This window comes from Aedes albopictus, chromosome 3 (assembly GCF_035046485.1).
Source record: "Aedes albopictus strain Foshan chromosome 3, AalbF5, whole genome shotgun sequence".
NCBI lineage: Eukaryota > Metazoa > Arthropoda > Insecta > Diptera > Culicidae > Aedes > Aedes albopictus.
This window is the reverse complement of record NC_085138.1, coordinates 182,788,252-182,808,949: the sequence shown is the minus strand read 5'-3', so window position 1 is coordinate 182,808,949 and position 20,698 is coordinate 182,788,252. Positions and strand designations below refer to the sequence as shown.

At 36.7% G+C, this 20,698-nt stretch overlaps 1 protein-coding gene across 1 annotated transcript in view; it reads left to right on the top strand.

The window, feature by feature from the left end:
- Positions 1-3,257: 3,257 nt before the first annotated feature.
- The window catches only part of LOC109414138 (ubiquitin carboxyl-terminal hydrolase 8), a 75,196-nt gene continuing 57,755 nt past the window's right edge, over positions 3,258-20,698 (top strand). Inside the window, exons 1-5 of the mRNA XM_029862824.2 lie at positions 3,258-4,210; positions 15,505-15,649; positions 15,712-16,037; positions 16,098-16,225; positions 16,755-16,989. Coding sequence (XP_029718684.2) covers positions 3,476-4,210; positions 15,505-15,649; positions 15,712-16,037; positions 16,098-16,225; positions 16,755-16,989 — 1,569 coding nt within the window. The 5' untranslated portion in view covers positions 3,258-3,475. The remainder of the gene's footprint in view (positions 4,211-15,504; positions 15,650-15,711; positions 16,038-16,097; positions 16,226-16,754; positions 16,990-20,698) is intronic.

Below are 20,698 nucleotides of genomic sequence, written 5' to 3'. Positions count from 1 at the left end.
GGATCAAGAAATCTGTGGAGAACATAAAATAATATTATTTGAAATCATAAATCAAGCTAAATACTATGAATACAACTTAACACAAATCAACAAAAAACAAGCATTAGAAAACTTGAACAATATTTTACCGGAAGAAATTGAGGACCCTGAACAATTGAGTATCAAATTCAAGAAATGTATCGACGACGCTAAATTCAAACCTTCTAAAACTAATCACCCTAAAAAATGGTGGACAACGACAATACAGAAATTATATGATGACAAAAACAAACTTTTAATCAAATATTTTAACAACTTAACTTTACAAAATTTCCTAGAATTTAAGAAAGCGAGAACTATACTGAAAGCAGAAATAAGAAAAGAAAAAAGGAAATCATACAGAGAACTAACTGACAGTTTGACACCGGACATGAACATAAAAGAATTATGGACAACGGTTAAAATGATTAGTGGAGGTTTTCCGAAGAAAAACAACATAAAACTATTGAACGATAAAAATCTAGCATCGGAATTCATGAATCTCAATTTTCCAAACAAAACAACGGATATAAAGTATAGTCCCACAAATACAATGGGAAAACATAAAATAACGTTAAGAGAAATTCAAAATATAATCAATTCTAAAAAAGATACATCTGCACCCGGACCGGATAACATATCATATTACTTTTTAAAGCAATTAAATTTAGATCTAATGATTAAAATTACAGAAATGTGTAACGAAGTGATTCATTCCAGACAAATTCCTAAAAGTTGGCTTGAAATTAAAACAGTTGCAATCTTAAAACCTGAAAAAGAAGAAAATGATGCTAGATCTTATCGACCAATATGTTTGATCCCGGTTTTTCTGAAAACAATAAATATTTCATACAAAACAAAACTTGTTGAATTTATTAAACTACATTCCCCGCTTCCACAATATTCCTTTGGGTTTAAACAAAAAACATCAGCAATAAACTGTGTAAATATGTTAATAGCAAAAATTAATCATTCAAAAAATAAAAAACATTTTTCGCTTTGTACATTTTTAGATTTATCAAAGGCATTCGATAATGTAAATATTGAAAAACTACTGAATATTTTGAAAGAGAAAAAGTTTCCGGATGAATTAATAGATTGGTGTTATTACTATTTAAGGAAAAGAACGGTTAAAATTATTATGAACGATGGAACTGAAATAGAAAGAATAACAAATAAAGGACTGCCCCAAGGTTGTCCGCTTTCCCCGATACTTTTTAATATTTACACGAGTTCAATTCATGAATTAGCGGAAGAGGGTGTACTTATACAGTTTGCAGATGACTTTGCGATTTTTATTGAAAGCGAAAATATTCCAACAGCAGTAAACAAAATGAATAATACCTTGGATTCCATCTGTACAGCTTTACATGATTTAGATTTAATTGTTAACCCAAATAAATCAGCAGCAATTTGTTTTGATAATAATATTCCGGATAATGTACAAATTAAAATAAATAACCAACCAGTTGAATTAAAATTCGTTCATAGATACTTAGGGATTTGGATAGATAACAAGCTTTCATTTAAAACTCACATCACAGAAATAACAAACAAAGCAAAAAAGAAGATAAATATTATAAAAATGCTAAGTAGGAAAAAGGGAGGAGCACATCCAACAACACTGAGTCAGGTGAATAAATCAATAGTAAGATCACAGATAGATTATGGCATAACCATTTATTCGGCAGCGTCTAAAACAGATTTACAAAGAATTGAAAAAATACAAAACTTGTCATTAAGAACAACATTCAGGTACCTACAGTCTACACCAAATCAAGTATTATTTGCAGAAACAGGAGAATTGCCTTTGAAATACAGAGCACAATATCTCACATTTAAAGAAATACTTAAAAACTTATATTATAATAACAGTCCAATAACAGAAAGTCTTAACAATTTAATTAATTCAGATACTTTGCCAAAACATACAAGCTACATTCAAAAAACCGCATCTTTAAATAATTATCATCTATTACAATGTAAATTTAACCAAAACATGATAAACCCTCCAGATAAAAGTAAACTAGTAATAATTTCTAAAATAGGAACAGTTAACAAAACAAATACGTCAAAAGAAATTCAAAAAGCAATAGTTTTACAGTTAATAAGAGAAAAATACGAAAGGTATTATCAAATATTTACAGACGGATCGAAAACCTTGGAAGGGGTAGGGTATGGGATATACGACCAACAAACAAAATCATCTTTTAGTTACAAATTAAAGGAAGAGTTTAGTATAATGAACGCAGAATTAGTTGGAATAATAGAAGCAATAGAGTATGCCATCAGTATAAACCAATTTAAAATTGTTATTTTTACAGATTCACAAAGTAGTTGCAGTATGTTAGATAACAGTAGACAGGAAAATAATTACTTGATAAACCACCTTTACTCGATAGTTCAGTTCAACAATATTCAGGAAATAATAATTCAATGGATTCCAGGTCATGCAAATATAGTGGGAAATGATAGAGCAGATAGGGCAGCAAAACTGGGAACAAAAAGAACTGAAATAGAAAACTATCCACTAACTTTAGATGACTGTCTATTAGCGTTCAAAAATGAAATACAACGAGAATGGAACAAAGAATACATAGAAATATCAAGAGAAAAAGGAAAAGAACATTTCAAAATATTGCCACAAATAACGCTGAAACCGTGGTTCAAAGACATACACCTACCAACTAGCCAGACAATACAGTTAGGCAGAATTCGCACATTTCATACAGCTACCAAGGAAAGACTAGCCAGGTGGAATTTGATCCGCTCGGAATTATGCGAGACTTGCCAGGTAAAGGAAGACATTTTTCACATACTTTTTGACTGTTCCAAACTGTCGTCTGCAAGGCGGAAGTATCCAATACTCGAAAACAAAAAATCACTGTATGACATCCTAAAAAATAAAAATAATGGTGAATATTCTCAAATAGCCAACTTCCTAGAGGAAACAAGAGTAAACGTTTGAATCCTTTTTGATTCGCGAGTGTAGTCTGCACTGTTTTCCGATGGAGCAGCTGCCAATTGTTGAGTTTTGATTGATGGAGACTTGAGAGAAAAATCAACTAGTGAATTCGTTGATCTGTTAACTGACATTTTGAAAAACATCACTTGACAGCCTGGCAAATATGGATCAATAGGTCTGTGCCAAAATAAAGGAGAAGAAAAAAAAAAAAAGATGTTGCGGCGGCGACGCCAGCGACATTCGTCCTCTATAGTTTATTAACTCTATTCGTCAACATCGCGGCTTTCGTAATTTTGTCGGAAAAGACTGGAAAAGTCAAAAGTAATGAAAAGTTTAGAAAATTGTGCAAATTTTATGCGCGGTAGCAAAGCTTCTTTTCATTAGTAATTTATTAGCTAATTATCTTTAACTGGTAGATGGTGAATTAGAAGAGTGTGAGTGGGGGAAAAGTGATCTTCAAAGTTCTTCGGTGAAAACAAAAACATCCGTGCAATGTCACGCCTTAAACCGATTCATAGGGCCACTAATCTGGGAGCCTTGAAGGAGCTGTATTCTCTGCCGAAGAATATTGAGGGGAAAAAGGTGCTAGTGCTTTGCCAGAGCGCCAACAAGCTGAAACAGCATGCCCATATGTTCTACTTGGAGCGGGACGAGGAGGAAGCCTGTATTTGCTATATGAAATATTTGAATCTCATTGACATCATCCACAAGCATCACGAATATGCTGACAAAAAGCGAAACATTGTGCAGGCTCTCGGGAGTAACAGCGAAATTGTGAGCATTTATGAAAAAGTTGAAAAACTACAAGACAGTTTGGAAAAGCGGTATGCCAGCAGTTGCGCCCAGAACGAACGGGAGCAGAACAAAATGCGCAATCTGCAGGATCACATAGGTCCGATCATTTCCCACGTGAAAGACACGATTGACGCCAAGGAACTGTTGGAGATGATCAGCAACCCCGCGCTCAGTATGTTAATCGTAGATTGTCGGTCGGATAGGGATTTTGAGGACAGCCGGATCAAGTATGCCTTCGTGGTGAATGTTCCGGAGTCGCTCTTGGTGCCTGGGATGACGGCCGGGAAGATTCACCACGCCCTGCCGCAGGATTCCAAGCAGCTGTGGACCTGTCGCGGTGTGAAAGAACAACTGGTGCTGATGGATAACGGGACACAAGGAGCGCCCCACAAGGATACACCCCTTTGGGTGCTGGAAGATATCCTGAAGAAGGTAAGAAATATGCGGTTTGGGAAGTGCGCCCTAATTTCCGAAAAAGCTTTCTACTGGAAAATTTATTGCTAGATATTTAAAAAAGCAGACCTGAAGGAAAAACCTGATCTAATCCACCCATGGTGATAATTGGCGTAGCTAGGGGGGCGGGGGGGGGGGGGGGGGGTGTGGGCTCCAGAAATTTTTATGACTTTATATATGGAAATTAGAAAAAATCTGAAAACCACTGTCGTGGTGACAAACATAGATCTATAATAGACATTTATATTGCATAATATGTGTTCAAATTGATAGTTATTGGAGACTATTCTCAACTTGTCACTCTTTACAAGATCATTGTTCAAAATGGTCTATGTTATTACTTAGTTTTAATTTCCAAACATTATATAACCAGAATTATATAAAAAGCAATGCTTTGTTAGTCTTCTTTTTTGAATCGCTGAGAAATTAAATCTAAATGATAATTTCCAGGAATTCTTTGATGAGCATCTTTAAGAATCTTTGAATTTTCTACAGTGATAGATATTCGTTTAGCCGAGAACAAAAAAAGTGTCAGGAAACTCATACAAAAGATTTATTGATAAAACTTTTTTATCGTAGTGATAGTATATCTAGTACTGTTTTAACAAAAAGGTGATACATTAAACTTATATATACACTAAAACAAAATCGAGTGTAAAAACCCTTCAAATGTCATTTTTTGCCTAGACATTCGTTTAGCCGAGGTAAATGAAAAATTGGTTTTCAATAGATTTTTTGCAATTTCGTGAGTATATTTCGAGGATATACTCCAAGGCATTTAGTTTATGACGTGTTAGCAAGATAATTGACCTTAAAAGTTTATTTATTTGTGAAATTCAGAGAAATATTATAAAAAAATGTCCGGATAAGGAGAAGCGATGATAAACAAATTTATTTAAGAAAAATAATTTCTGTAAACACTCAAACGTAAGCTAGATTGACAGTTTTGAAAATATGGCACAGAATTATTGTAAGAAATGTTCAAATTATTCCATAAAATGTCATGAAAAAATTAAGTAAATTGGTTTTTGGTTGGTTAAACTTTAAAATGGGATTGATAAAAGCTAAAATAAATAGTTCTGCATTGAAATAAAGGCGTGTCCTAATGCCTGTGGAGTATACCTGTATGATACTAGCATTACTAAATAAGTTAGAAGACTGCAAAGTGAAAGAACTGCAAGAAATGTAAGATTTTTTGTACCCTGTTTATTCAAAAGCAGGTGCTCATACAGAAATGCAAGATAAGGTCAAACAATTGGCTTATTTCATTCAATCTGAAGAAATATATTATAAATGAGTCTTATATGTGAACCACATTCATTTTTAACATGTTTTATTTGAAAAGAATGTCTAAATTATGAAACAAGTTCATGCCATTTCTCGAAATATGAGCCGTTCAATGTATGTTATTTCAGCCAGAATACAGTCTAGAAGATATTGGGAGCTATTAGAAGACGTAATTGTAGTAAACGCTGTGATTTATGCAAGTGAAACCATCAAATTTCATTAAAACAATACTTAAATACGTGATTTTTTGATAGTTTGCGTTATTTTTTCTATTAAAAACATTGTTTTTCGTAAATTTTCAACTTGCTTCGGTCATGAAACTTTCATTAGATTCTTTTGAAACACTTCCGATTAAAATAACTACATCAAATCTCAATTTGGAAACATTTACAATATTATGATAAATTTATATGAGATGCATGCAAAATTAATATGGCAACACTTCCAAAAACGATCTAATTCTTGATTTACAAGTCAATCTATAATGCAGATCACCATACAAAATGACTTTGTTGGATATTTTTGGAAATTTGATGGTTTTTTATTATGGAATTCTGAAAATTGTACAATTCGGCTAAACGAATGTCTAGGCAAACAATGACATTTGAAAGGTTTTTACTCTCGTTTTTGTTTCAGTGTATATATAAGTGTGATGTATCACATTTTTATAAAACAGTACTAGATATACTATCACTACGATAAAAAAGATTTATCATAAAATCTTTTGTATGAGTTTCCTGACACTTTTTAGAATTTTTTTTAGCCTCGGCTAAACGAATGTCTATCACTGTAGCAGCATTACTGCAAAATATGGTTAAGTGCTTCTTTGTGGAATTCAAGTAGCATGTGGAAAAAAATCTGGTTGAATTTGCAATGGAATTCCAGCAAAACTTTTTGAATTCCTAGTGAGAATAGATGTTACATAATAAGAAATGATCCATGTAGCTCAAGCGTAAACGCGAGTGTATTCTTTAAAACCATGCTGGAGGTGATTTCTAGTCGGTCACTAATATCTTTTATTTCGTGGGCCAGGAGTATTTGAATGCACACATTCAAAAGGCCATTGATGAAATTTTAATATATTTAAAAGCTTTTGCTGCAAGGGGTAATCTTGAAGGTATTCATGATTGGATTCCTTAAAGATTTCTCGGAGATAATTGTGAAACAATTCCTGGATGACTACTTGGATAATTTCTTGGCTTCTGTGTTCCTCTAAAATTATCTAAAAGAATTACAATACAAATCGCTGGAGGAATTCCTTTAGAAATACTTCAAAATATTCAAAAAATCTACAAGTAATCCTAAAAAAAACCTTGGAGTGAATCCGTGATAAAGATTATGAACGGATTACTGAAATTTTTGAACTTATCGCTGCATATTTTTTTGAAAAAAATCCAGAGAGAAATTTCGGAAGAAATCATTACAAGAATTCTCGGAGCAAAACCTGCAGGAATCCCTGGAGAAATTTCTGAAAGTATACCTGGAGGAATTCCTGGAGGAATCCAAAGAGCAATTATGCGAAAATTTCAGGAAAAAAATGTGAAGAATCCGTATCAGAAATCCCTGTAGAAATTACTAGAAAAAAAATTAGATGAATCCTTGGAGAAATTTCTGGACGCATTCCTGGAGGAATCTCTGGAGGAAATTCTTGGAGGAATTTCTGGAAGAATTACTGGAGGAATTTCACGGAAGAATCCTTAAAGGAATCCCTGAAGGAATTTCTGATATATTCCTGGTGGAATTTCTGGAGGAATCCGTGGAATAACTCCTGGACGGATTTCTAGAGGAATATCTCTCTCTTCTTGGCGTAACGTCCTCATTGGGACAAAGCCTGCATCTCAGCTTAGTGTTAGTGTTCTATGAGCACTTCCACAGTTATTAACTGAGAGCTTCCTCTGCCAATAAGAATTTGCATGCGTATATCGTGTGACAGGCACGAAGATACTTTATGCCTAAGGAAGTCAAGGAAATTTCCTTTACGAAAAGATCCTGGACCGACCGGGAATCGAACCCGTCACCCTCAGCATGGTCATGCTGAATACCCGTACGTTTACCGCCTCGGCTATATGGGCCCTTTTTAGAGGAATCTCTGGAGTTGAAATGCATGGATTAATTCCTGGAGGAAACCTGCAAGAATTTCCGGAGGAATCCCTTGGAAAAAATCCTAAAAAATTTCCTAAAGAATCTCCTGGAAGAATATCTGAAGTAATCTCTGAAGGATTTCCTGTAGAAATTCTTGAAGGAATGCTGTAGGAATTTCCGTAGAAATTCCTGGAGGGATTCCTGGATCAATTTCTGAAGAAATTCCTGTAGGAATTTCTGAAGAAATACCTGGGGTAGATCTTCGTGGAATTCCTGGAGAAGTCCCTGGAGAAATGCCTGGATGAAATCCTGGAGGAATACCTGGAATAATTCCTGGATAAATTCACAGAGAAATTTCTGGGGGAATTTCTGAAGGAATCATTGGAGGTTTTCCTAGGGAATTCCCGACGAAATCCTTGAAAGAATTCCTTGAGGAATCTCAGGAGGAATTCATGCAGGAACCCCTGGAGGAATTCTTGGAATAATTCCTGGTAAAACTCCGGGAGGAATTCCTAGGGGAATTTCTTAAGGAGCCCCTGGAGAAATTCCTAGAGACATTCCTGTGTCAATTGCTGGAGGAGTATCTCGAGAAATTCCTTAAGAAATCCTTTGAGGAAACTCTGGAGAATTTCCTTCAAGAATCCCTGAAGAAATTCCTGGACTAATGCCTGGAACAATCTCTGGATAAATTCCCAGATGAATTCCTGGTGGAGTTTTTAGAAGAATTCTGGGAGGGACCTCTAGAAGAACTCCCGGAGCAATCTCTAGATGAACCCCTAGAGAAATCCTGGGATGGAGGAATTCCAGGAGGAATTGCGATAGTAATTTATGAAGGGATTCTCATGGGAGTTCCTGGATCAATTCCTGGAGGACTTTCTGAAGAGATTCTTGGGGTAATTCTTAAGAAACCTCTTGAGGAATTCCTGGAGGCGTCCTTAAATGAATTTCTAGAGAATTACTTGGAAGAATTCCTGGGGGAACTCTTGGAAATAAACCTGGAGGAATCCCTGAAACAATTTCTGGAGGAACCTCAGGAGGAATTCCTGAAAAAATCTCTATAGGAAATCTTGGGGAAATTTCGTGGAACTATTAATGGATGAACTCCAGGAGGAATCCCTAAACGAATAACTTGAGGAATCCCTGAATGAATTCCTTGAAGAATCTCTAGAGGAATTCTGGTAGAAATCCATGGAGAAATTTCTGAAGGAATTCCTGGAGAAATTTTTAGAGGAATTTTGAAAGAAATTTCTGGAGGAGTTCCAGGAGGAATTTCAGGAGGAATTCCAGAAGGATTTTCAGGAGGAATTACTGCAGGAATCATCGGTGGAATTTCTGGAGGGATTCATGAAATAATTCCTGGAGGAATGTGTAGAAGGAACCCTAGAGAACAAATTTCTGGATTAATTCTTGGAGGAAACCCTGGAAGAATTCCTGGATCCATTCTAGAATAAATTCCCGGAGGAATTCCTGAGGAAATACCTGGGGTAATTCCTGTAGAAATTCTTGGTAGAACTCTTACAGAAGTCCCTGGAGAAATGCCTGAATAAAATCCTAGAGGATTGGCAGGAGGAATACCTGGAATAGTTCTTGAAAAAAAAAACCGGGAGGAATTTCCGAAGGAATCCCTTGAAGAGTTTCTGGAGGAATCTCAAAATTTTCGATGAAATACAAAGTTCGATTTCTGAGAAAATTCCAGGAGGAGGATTTCTGAGGAAATCCTGAAATCCTGGATTAATTCCTGGGGGAGTTTCTGAAGGAATCCCAACAAGAGTTCTTGCAGGCGTTTTTGAAATAATCCCGGCATTCGTTTTTGTAAGAATAACAGAAGGAATTTCCGGTGAATCCCTGGAGGAACTCGAAGTAATTTCTGAAGAAACCCGATGAGCAATCCCGGAAGCAACCCCATGAGGAACTCTATGGAATCTCAGGAGAGCTTTCTTAGCCAACCTGGAAGAATTTTTGAAGGAATATTCCTGGATGAAAAAAATGAAGAAATCAATGTCTGCAGTAATTGTTAAAGGAATACTAGGATCCCTAAAGAGTTTTTTGTACAATTTTTCAAACAATTCTTGGAGTATTTTTTTAATAATCTCTAAGTAAAATTTTCTAAGAGATTTTCTGGAATACATTCCTGCAGAAATACTTCGAATCATTCCAGATGTAATTATTGGAGCAATCTCTAGTGGAATTCTAGAAGGCACATATGGAGACATCCCTGTAGAAATCTCTGAATACCTGCAGAAATACCTTAGAGGATCTCTGGAGAAATTCCTAAAGGAAACCTCAAAAAAAAAAAAAATAATTGCTGGAGGAACCTCTAAAGATATCCTAGGACAAATCCCGGAAAAAATGTCTAGTGGAATCCCTAGATGAATTCTTGATTGAATTTCTGGAAGAAGCCATTATGGAATCACTGGAGCAAGCTATGGAAAAAAATCTTGGAGGAATTGTTTGTACTCATATAGTTTACGAAACTATGAACTAATCTAAAACAGTCATTTGGATTACTCAAAACTACAATACCAATTTGCATATTCACATATCGGGCGCCCATCCCGCTTAAAATTCATCTCAAGTCAGGTCGCCCCTGGGCCCCCTCCAGGAAAAAATCCTAGCTACGCCAATTTGGTGGACAGAACCCTTCTCACACTTATCAAACAAGCTTTCCTATATTCAGGACGATTTTTCGAACTACAGTAAGGACCCGATTTTGCCAGCCTCATTTTGCGACGAACTTTTTGCTCTCATTATCTAACGATCAAATATTGACCAATTCATTTAAGATCATCATCAAACTACTGCTGAAAGGCAGAACATAGAGGAAAAAAAGTGTGAATATCTGTTTAAATTTTTGAGGGGAGCAAAAAACGTGTTCTGGAAAGGGGCTGACAAAATCGGGTCACTTACGTATTCTGTACCTTTTAAAATATAGGGTAATAATTTATCTGAATATTATTATCCATTGTATAGGTATTTATTTATTTATTTATTTATTTGTCGTCAATCATGAGTAGACCAGTTTGTTACAATGAATGTTACATAATTTGTCTTAAATTTAGAAATAAATAATATATATATATCATAGAGTATTCACTTAAATCAACTATGTTGTTACATACTCCCAGGGACTTTTTTTCAGAAATTCGTCCTGCGAGGTCTTCTGAAATTCTTCTTCCAAATATTTCTTTAGTAATTCCTCCAGTGATGGCTACGAAAACGTCTGTAAGGATTCCTCCCGCATTTACTTTACATGTACTCTTTCAAAAATGTACCAAGGCACTATTTAGAAATTTTCTTCGGAAATTATATTACATATTTCTGCAAACAATTCTCCAAGGTTCATTTTATAAAATCTAGCTGGATTGATTCAGAAATCAAAAAGGAATTCCGTCAGAAATTCTTCAAGAGATTTCTCCAGAAATTTAATTTAGAAAACCTTTCATGGATTTCATCAAAAAAAAAAACACCATTTTGTTTCCTATGATTCCTTTAGAAAGCATTCAATGAACTCTTTAGCTTTTCTGCCAGGGATTCCTTCTGAGATACTTGTGACAATTCCTTCTAGAATTCTTCCAGGAATCTCTTTAGAAAATCCATAGAATCATTCATGAATTCCTCTGAAGTTCGCTTAAGATTCATCTAGAAACTAATAGAATCTTTGAAAAATCCCTCCATGGAATCCTTCCGAAATTGTTCCATGGATTCCTTTAGAAAATCATCCAGGGATTCTCTTTAAAAAATCTTGCACAGATTCCTCCAGCAGGTTCTCCAAAGAAAGGACTCTTTTAGTAAATCATCCATGGATTACTGAAGAAATTTCATCATGAGTTTCCTCAGAAAATGCTCCAAAGATTCTTTCAGAAAACAATCCTGAGATTCTTTCAAAAATTTATTCACGGATTCCTTAAAAAAAATCTTCCGGCAATTTCTTTCATAAAATCAAAAGTTTAAATTCCTTCAAGAAATTCGCAAATAATTTTTTTAGAACATCTTTTGAAGTTTCTTTCAAGAATTCATTCGGAAATTATTAAAGACAATCCCTAAGGGGACCCCTTCAGATAATCTTTCAGGGATGCATGAGTAAAAACTCTACTAAGTTTCTCTTATAAATTATTCCAGGGATTTCTTAAATTCCTCCTTTAGAAAATCTTCTTTGGATTCCTTCCGGAAGTGGATATACTGTGGATATCATTTAGTGTACAAAAACTCTTCCAGGGAATCTGTAATACATTGCTCAAGGGTTTCCTTCAGATATGCCTTTAAAAATTTCTTCAGAAATATCTCCAAAAATTCGTTTCCGGAATTTTTTCAATGGAATCCTTCTGAAACTTCGTCGCCTGGGATTACTTTAGCAATTCTTCTAGAGTTTCCTTTAGAAAATCATTCTGGAAGAATCAGATTTTTCTCCAGAAGTTTTATATTTCTTTATTATTTAGATTTTCAACTCAAGGCTGCCCCTGGCTGAAAGTCTCGATAATAAAGATAATAATAATACTAACTCAAGGCTGGTTCATCTATGCATTCAGAAATTCTTTCAGCAGCGTTTTTTTTTCAGGAAATATTCCTGTGATTCCTTCAGGAATTCGTACAGCTATTTTTTCACAAACTCTTCCAGAGATTTCATCGGGAATTTCTTCAAGGATTTCGTTGAAAATATTCACAGGAATGTTTCCAGGATTTTTTCTCAATTACTTCAGGGATTCATGCAGAAAATTGAGCAAGAATTCCTCATAAGATTCTTGCATTATTACTTTCAGTGATTCTAGCAGTAATTCCTCTAAAGATTCGTGCTGAAGTTCGTATAGATTCAGGAGTTTCAATGGTATTCCTCCGTATATTTCCCCAGTAATTCCTTAAGGATACATCCAGTATTTTTTCTACGAATTCAAAAATTTCTCTACAGAAGGAAATCTTCAGAAACTCTCCTTCAGGAATTGCTGTAAAAAATCCTCCTGAGATTCCTTTAGAAGAATTTCCTGTGATTTTTTTCAAAAATACCATCAAGTAAACATTCCTGACACTAGACTGGAGATTTCTTCAAAAAAACTCTTCAATTTCCATAGTGATCGCTCCGGGTTCCCTCTCTTTAAGGATTTCTTCAGAAATATCTCCAGGGATTCCTTCAGTACAATTGTTTCAAAAGTTCCTCCAGAAATTCATTGAGGAATACCTTCAGGAATTCCAGTAAAAATTCTTACAAGGGTTTCTTCTGAAGATGCCCCTGCCATTCCGTCAGAAATATTTCCTGGGATTCCTTCAAATGTTTCTTCTGAGATTTTAAGCAGATCTTCCTGAAATATTACTCCATGGAGAGTCTGAAGGATTTTCTGATTCCCTAAACTCCAGAAGATACCAGTGAATATTCCCAGAAAACAAATCTTGTAAATTTTCTGATGCAATCGAAAAGAAATGTTTCGAAGAATTTCTTGTACAATTTTTAGAGATATGAGTGAAAATATTGCGGAAAATTTTGAAAACCGTAGTCCTAAATGAATTCTTTAAGGAATCACTGGGTATATTTTTCAAGAATCTGAAAGAATCTGCGAAGCAATCTCTAAGGAAATTTCTACAAGAATTTGTAGATGTTATCCTGCAAGAAACTGTGTAGGAATGTCTGCCGGAACGGCATTGTGTATTTATTTGTGTGATTATTTGAAGGAACGCCTGAAACAATTCCATGGGAAACCCGTGGTGGTTTTCTAAAAAGAATTTTCTGAGAAATTTCGAGAAGATTTTTTTGGAGAAATAACCAAGAAAAAAATGCTGGAGGAAATTTTAACAGAAAGAGTATTCCTTCAAACAATTCTGAAGCAATCTTTGAAGAAATTGTGTAAAAATCCTTGCAAGAATTTTCGCAGGAAGCCCCAAGTAGATTAAAAAAAAAATCTGTGGCAATTAATCAACAAAAGCGTCAGCTAATTTGGCTGCATTTCTCCAATCAACACTCGTCGATTTATCCAGGAATTCCTTGGCGAATTTCTTCAGGTGTTCCTTGAGAATTCTCCACGAATTCCTTCAGAGTATCATTTAAGAGTTCATTTATGGATTACAATAGAAGTGTCTCCGGAGAATCCTCCTGAAGTTCTCTCAGGGATTTTCTAGACATGAAATGGGAGCCCTCCAGAAGTACCTTCAGATATCCGTTCGTCAGGAGTTCTTTCTGGGGTTCCTCCTGAAAATAATAAAGGATTTCTCTAGAAATTTCTTCAGGAATTCCTTCGGATCATCTTCAAGGATTTTTTTTAGATTTTTCTCAAGAATTCCCTCGGATTCTTCAAGGAATTTCTAGAGGATTTCCCTCGGGGATACCTCTTCAAATGCCCTCGGGGATTCCTCTTCGAATGCCCTCGGGGATTCCTCTTCGAATGCCCTCGGGGATACCTTGAGGAATGCCCTCGGGGATTCCTTGAGGAATGCTCTCGGGGATTTCTTCAGGAATGCCCTCGCGGATTCCTTCAGGAATGTCCTCGGGGATTCCTCCAGGAATGTCCTCGGGGATTCCTCCAGGAATGTCCTCGGGGATGGATTCCTCCGGGAATGTCCTCGGGGATGGATTCCTCCAGGAATGTCCTCGGGGATGGATTCCTTCAGGAATGTCCTCGGGGATGGATTCCTCCAGGAATGTCCTCGGGGATTCCTCCAGGAATGTCCTCGGGGATTCCTCCAGGAATGCCTCCGGGAATTCATCCGGGATTTCTCATCCGGGGTTCCACCAGGACTTCCTCCCGAGATTCCCACGGGAATTCTTTCCAGGATTCCCTCGGGATTTCCCACCGAAATTCCCCCGGGATTTCCCACCGAGATTCCTCCGGGTTTTCCCCAGGCATGTCTTTTGGGATTTCCGCGGGAATTTCTTTCGGGATTTCGCCGGGAATTCCTTTCAGAATTTTCCTGGCAATTCCTTCTGGGATTCCCCCGGGATTTTCTCGGGCATGCCTTTTGGAATTTCCCCGGGAGTTCCTTTCGGGATTTCTCCGGGATTTCAGGATTTACTTTTGGGATTTTCCCAGGAATTCCTTTCGGGATTGCCCCGTGTATTTTTTTTCCGGACTGCCCCGGAAATTCCTGCCGGGATTCCCCCGGGATTTTCTTACAGTATTGCCCTGGGAATTCCTTCTGGGATTCCTCAAAGAATTTCTGCAGAGATTACTCTAGCAAATTTTCAAGGAATTTAAAAATTCGAACGAAACACTTACGGAATTCATTATGAACTTTCTAGAACTTTCGTACAATCGAAAACGATAACACAAAATAGTCACAGAAAATGATGTTGTCATTTATTTGCTTCTTTGTATTTTGTACGGTGCGAAAACGGGTGGGTATCAGAAATAAAACCGATTTCCCCACCTCTACTACTCACCAAATTACTAGTTTAGTACACACTGGTGGGGATAGTGGGCACAAACGCAAGTGTGTTGTGGATTGGCATCTGAACCGAAAGAGAGATAATTTGTGAAAAATGATAGTTGATGGTGTGGGTGCACGTTCAGTTTAGCTTTCTATGCCACACAATCATTACCTGTTCTATGGCTTAGTTGGTAAAAGCGCCGGTCTAGCGAATACGGAGTCGTAGGTTCGAATCCCACCAGACCACGTTTTTTTACAAGTTCATCTCTCAATTTGTCTATTAGCAATATTATGTGCCTTCTAATTACAGGATTTCTGCATGATTCTATACTAAAAGTAATCATCAGCAAACTGAGTTTTAAAATACTACAAACTAGTGTAATTATTACATACAAATAATGAATTTGGCTCCGTAAAGCGTTACACGCGGTTGAGCCCTAAATAAAAGAACTAGAAAAAAAATAAAACTAAAAAGCAACATACGTTCAAACAGTTTTTCGGAAAGGCGCAACATATTCTGCATTTTCTCAACCAATAATGTGATTTTATTTTCCTAGTGGGACCATGACGTGGTTTACAAGAAACCATTCCTACGAGTTAATGGCGGATTTCTAAACTTTTTGCTGCACTATCCTGCGTACTGTACCAATCCAAAATACACCACATCGACCATGGATCAGACTGATGAATATTATCCATTGGGTAAGTAGGGGAGTGTTTTTTTTTGTTCAGAAGCGATAACGAATTTTCCCACAAATAAACAGACGATATCGAGTATCCCAACATCAGCGACATCCGCATGAAGGATGACAGCTTCGAGTCGCAGACGGGACGCCCCGCGATCGATCGGAACAGCAAGGCAGCAGCGCTGTCCAAGTACCAGACAGCCCAGACGAAGCTGGAAATCTTGGACCAGCAGGATAAACTGATGGATAAATCTATCCAAAACATCAAGGAGATCATAATGGCGGAGGACGAGTTGGCGCAAATAAACGAAAAAGAGGATCACGTTGCCGACGACGAGAAGGATGAAAACTTGCAGCACATAAAAAATAAGCTGCTCGTGTTGACCACCAAACATGACGATATGGTAAGTGCAATTTCAAAAGATGGCTGGTTTTTGGTTTACGAATTCTCACTTTTCACGCAGATTCAAGAGAATAATGAGTTGAAAGAACAACTAGAGCTGTACAAGGAAAAGGAACGTTTGCGAGAAGAGGCAGGAGAACTCATATCAGCCCAGGAAGGCACCCGATATGAAGAACTCGCACAGCGAAGGTAGTTATACTATCTTATACCCATTTGTCCCTAGTAAGGTGCGACTGATTTTTTTTATTTTCCCTAAACTGAAAATACCTACTTGTGCTTTTCGAAGTTTGAAACTCGTTGAAGCTGACTATTGTCTTCTAATAAATATAGATTAAATCCCATACCTTTTCTGAACTGTGAGAGAAATTAAAGCCTCCTGGAACGCTGCTGAAATCCTGTAGAACGCCCCTGAAACTAAATGGAACGTCCCTGAAAGTCCCCGAAAACAATTTTGAAACACCCTAAAACCTGGAACCCTCTGAAATCTCATGGAGCACCCTCCGTATGCCCCTAAAACCGCCTGAGACCCCCTGTAACAAACATTCCTGGAACTCCTTTAATTTCTCAAGACAAATCTTGACAATTCTTGATCTTAAGATTTTTCTCTTTTAATCAGTATATACTTTTAAGAAGCTTTGAAAAATAAGTTGCACCTCAAACAGCGTGTTTCTCGCCAAGAACACTAACAACCATCTACCGCCTTACTTTCCTCTTCCAGAATCCAAGAGAAGGAAGAACGCAGGGCGCGTCTGGAGCAGGAACGCATCGAGCTAGAGCGAAAAGCCAAACTGAAGGAAGCGTACGAGAAAAAGCCCCAGATTTCGAAAGAAAATCGCATCGAGCGAATACCGCAATTCGATCGTACCGCAAAGCCGTCCGGCATACTGTCCGACTACAATCACAACGTGCAGCGTGAAGTGCAACGAGATTTTGCGCCCGTCTACGGATCGGTGGTGAGTACACGTTTTTTTCTTTCTGTCGTTTACCTACAACTACTTGCGTCATTCGAATAAGCAGTGGCATTATCGATTGGCCGGCAATGACTAGAAATGAACATTGGAGCAAGGAAGACAATATATTTGCAATATCATGCTAAAGGCCAAGCAGTTGAAAATCTAAAGTTAACATTTTGAGCAGTGCCGTCATGGTCAACTCAGAGTTGGTTACTCAAGGTTTCCAAATGTTTGCGCTTTCTATACTGGTGCACCCCAAGGAAACATCCGCACCCAAGCTTTCTCATTTAACGAAACTCTTCTGTAATTATCGCGGAAGAGTAATTCTTACTGGAATTCTTTATCTGAGTTTTGCACAAGTTCTTTTTAACATTTAAAGGAAATTCATCAGGATTACCTCCAGGGACAACGCCAGAAATTCATTTAGGGATTTTTTGAGGAATTACATTTCTGGAATGTTTACAGACAGAAGATTCTCACAGGATTTCTTAGAATGATTTTTAGCAAGACATTCTCTTAAGATTCCTGTTAGTCTGCCTCCAAAATGCATTCCTGTCCATGGATTCCTACGGAAATTTCCCAAGGGATTCATCCAGAGATTTTTTTAGGAACCCTCCCTCTTATTTTGCTTGGCACTTTTTCAGGAGTATATCAAGGAATTTCTCAAAAAAAAAAAAAAAAATAAAACTGATCTACAGGTTTCTTTATGAATTTCTTCCGAAATTCGTCCTAATAATCTATAGAGTTTTACAGGAAGTTGCTTAAATGATTGCTGCATAAGTTCATGCTTGTATTCCTTCGCGTATTTCTTCAAATATTTCTGAAGGTATTAATTCTCCAGAATTTAGTCCATGAGATGTTCTTTAGGATTTCTCCAGGGGTTTCTCGAGGATTACCTTCAAACGTTTCATCAAAAGATCCAGTTCTAGGAAAAAAAAACGCAAAGAATCGGAGATTATTTAAGAAATTCCTCTAGGGGTTTGCTTTAGAAATTCAATATTTTTTTCAGAACCTCTTTTGAAAAAAATGCTTGATTTTATCCAGAGGTTCCTTCAGGTATTTATTTGGAAATTCCTCTAGAAAATCTCAAGACATTTTTCTAGAAGTTCCTCCAGGAGTTTCTCCAATAGTTCCTTCAAGTATTCCTCCAGGCATTGCTTTCGATGTATTCAGACCTTCATTCAGGGATTCTTTCAGATTTCCAAAGATGCTCTCAGCAAAATCACGGACTTCGTGAAAATCGTTCCACTCGTGTTTATCCCCGCTCTTCTTATTACACCCTCTAACGCAATGTTGAACAGCAAGCACGAAATACCATCACCTTGCCGTAACCCTCTGCGAGATTCTAAGGGACTCGAGAGTGTTGCTGATACTCCAACTACGCACATCACTCGATCCATCGTCGCCTTGATCAATCGTATCAGTTTATCCGAGAATTTTTGTAACGCTGGTGATATATCTGCAACATTAGGATGCCAGATCTAGTCCAAACCTAGCAGCTGTGAAAGACAGCTAAGAGAATGATCAAGAGTTCGATGCATAGGCAATCAATAACCAAAAATGTGCCAAAATGTTCAATGTCGCTTACGTCATTCTACGGTTGTTCAGAGGTATCTCTAGATCTCTAGAGTATCCCTTAGAAACTTAGTTTGTGTGCGATTTATGCAGATATGTTTAAAAAGATTCCTTTAGAAAATTCTCTACGTATTTTTTCCAGGAAGCCCTCCAGAAGTTTTTCACGCATGTTTTTCTTGTAATTACGTGCAGAGCTCCTCCATAAGTCCCTCATGTTTTTTTTTTTGATAATAAAGAAAGTTTCCTAATGTGTTCCTCTAGGAATTCTCCTAGTTAAATATTATTCCAGGCAATCATCCAAGAATTGCTTTTTTAATTTTTTGTTCGGAATTCCTTCATCAAAATTTTAAGAATTTCTTCTAGGAGTTTTCAAAGATATTTCCAGGAGGTTTTTAAAGAATTTCTCGAGTATTTTATTATTTTTTTCACCTGGAGGATTATCTGAACTAATTCTGCAGGGAATATCCCTGGAAACGTTCCTGATGGAACCGCAAAAGCAATTCAAAAAATCCTGGTAGGAATTTCTGAAAAAAAAAATATTGAAGGAATTTATCAAAAAATTGTTGAAGAAACTTTAGGAAGAATATCCGAAGCAATCCCTGTAGGATTTGTAAAATTTAGATGATTTGAGATTTGAAATTTGAATGATTTAGAAGAATTTCTGAAAATGGTCTGTTGAAAACAGGGCCTACGGGACACCGCTCTTTCAGCAAGGCAAGTAAAACGCTAAGTTGAACTTTGCTCCATGCTATAAAGCTATAAAAACAATTTTATTTAAATAACTTTTACAAAAACATAAAATAAAACTTACATCTACGGTGATTCTCCCGTTCGGTCCTTGTTTTCACTTACATCTAATCAGTGACATTGTTGACACAAACGGGAATCACAAAGAACATGAAAAATAAAACAATGCACATGTATGCGCGATTGCTCACAGTCAACTCCGACACTACACAGGGGTTCACAAACTACATTCTCACGTAACATGGTCCATGGCAGAACTTTTGGAGAAATCAATTGCTGAAATTCCTGAAACAATCTCTGGAAGAAGTCTCCGGAGATAAAAATTTCTAATCAGAGGAATTTTAGAAGGTATCCTAGCATGAATTTCCGAAAGAAACCTTGAAGAGATTACTGAAGAAGTGTTTAACGGAATCCCTGTAGAAATCTTGGGAAGTACTTTTGAAAAAAAATCTCTGGAGGAATATACGATGAAATCCCAGGGAAATTCTGGAAGGAATCACAGGAGAAATTTCTTGAGAACTTACGGGAGGAATACTTGGAGAATCTTCTCGGGGATTAGGGATGTATGGGTAAGTTCCTGGAAAAATTATTTAATAAAACTGAATTTAATAAACTTGTTTGAAGATATTCTTGAAGCATTCTTATTTCTCAAATAAAAAATCACGAAAACATGAACAAACACGTAGATAAGCGTCTGCAAAGATTCCTAGAAAAAATATTTCTAAAGGAGTTTCCCCCGGAAATTCCTACAGAATATTTTTGAATGAATTTCTTAAAGAATCCGCGTATAATTTATTGACGTTATCCTTGGAGGCAGTGATAAACTTCTAATGAAATCACTGGAGAAATTTACGATTAATTATACGAATCCCTGGGAGGATTTTAAAAATAATTCCTGGTTGAGTTTCAGAAAAAAATTTTTTCGACACCCTGGGTATAGTGTATCATTGTACTTGCCTCACAATATACAAATGCATGCAATGGCAGGCAAAGAAAGCCCTTCAATCAATAACTGTGGAAGTGCTCAAAGAACACTAAGTTGAAGCGAGGCAGGCCAAGTCCCAGTGGGGACGTAGAGCCACAAAGAAGAAGAAGAAGAATACTAAAACTAAAATAATTTCTGCACAGATTCTTGAAGAAAATTATTCAAAAATATTCCGTAGGAATTTCTGGGGAAATTCCTTAAGAAATTTTTTGTCAAGGGATCTTTGTATACGCTTATCTATGCGTTTCTCCAGGTTTTCAGTTTTTTTTTCAAAAATTAGAATGCTCCAAAAATATTAAAAAAAAATCCACGAGCTTTGAGAAACGAACCAGCCAAGGGCTGTAAGAGGCTGTCCATAAACCACGTGGTCATTAGGGGGGGGGTTCGGCCAATGACCATTTT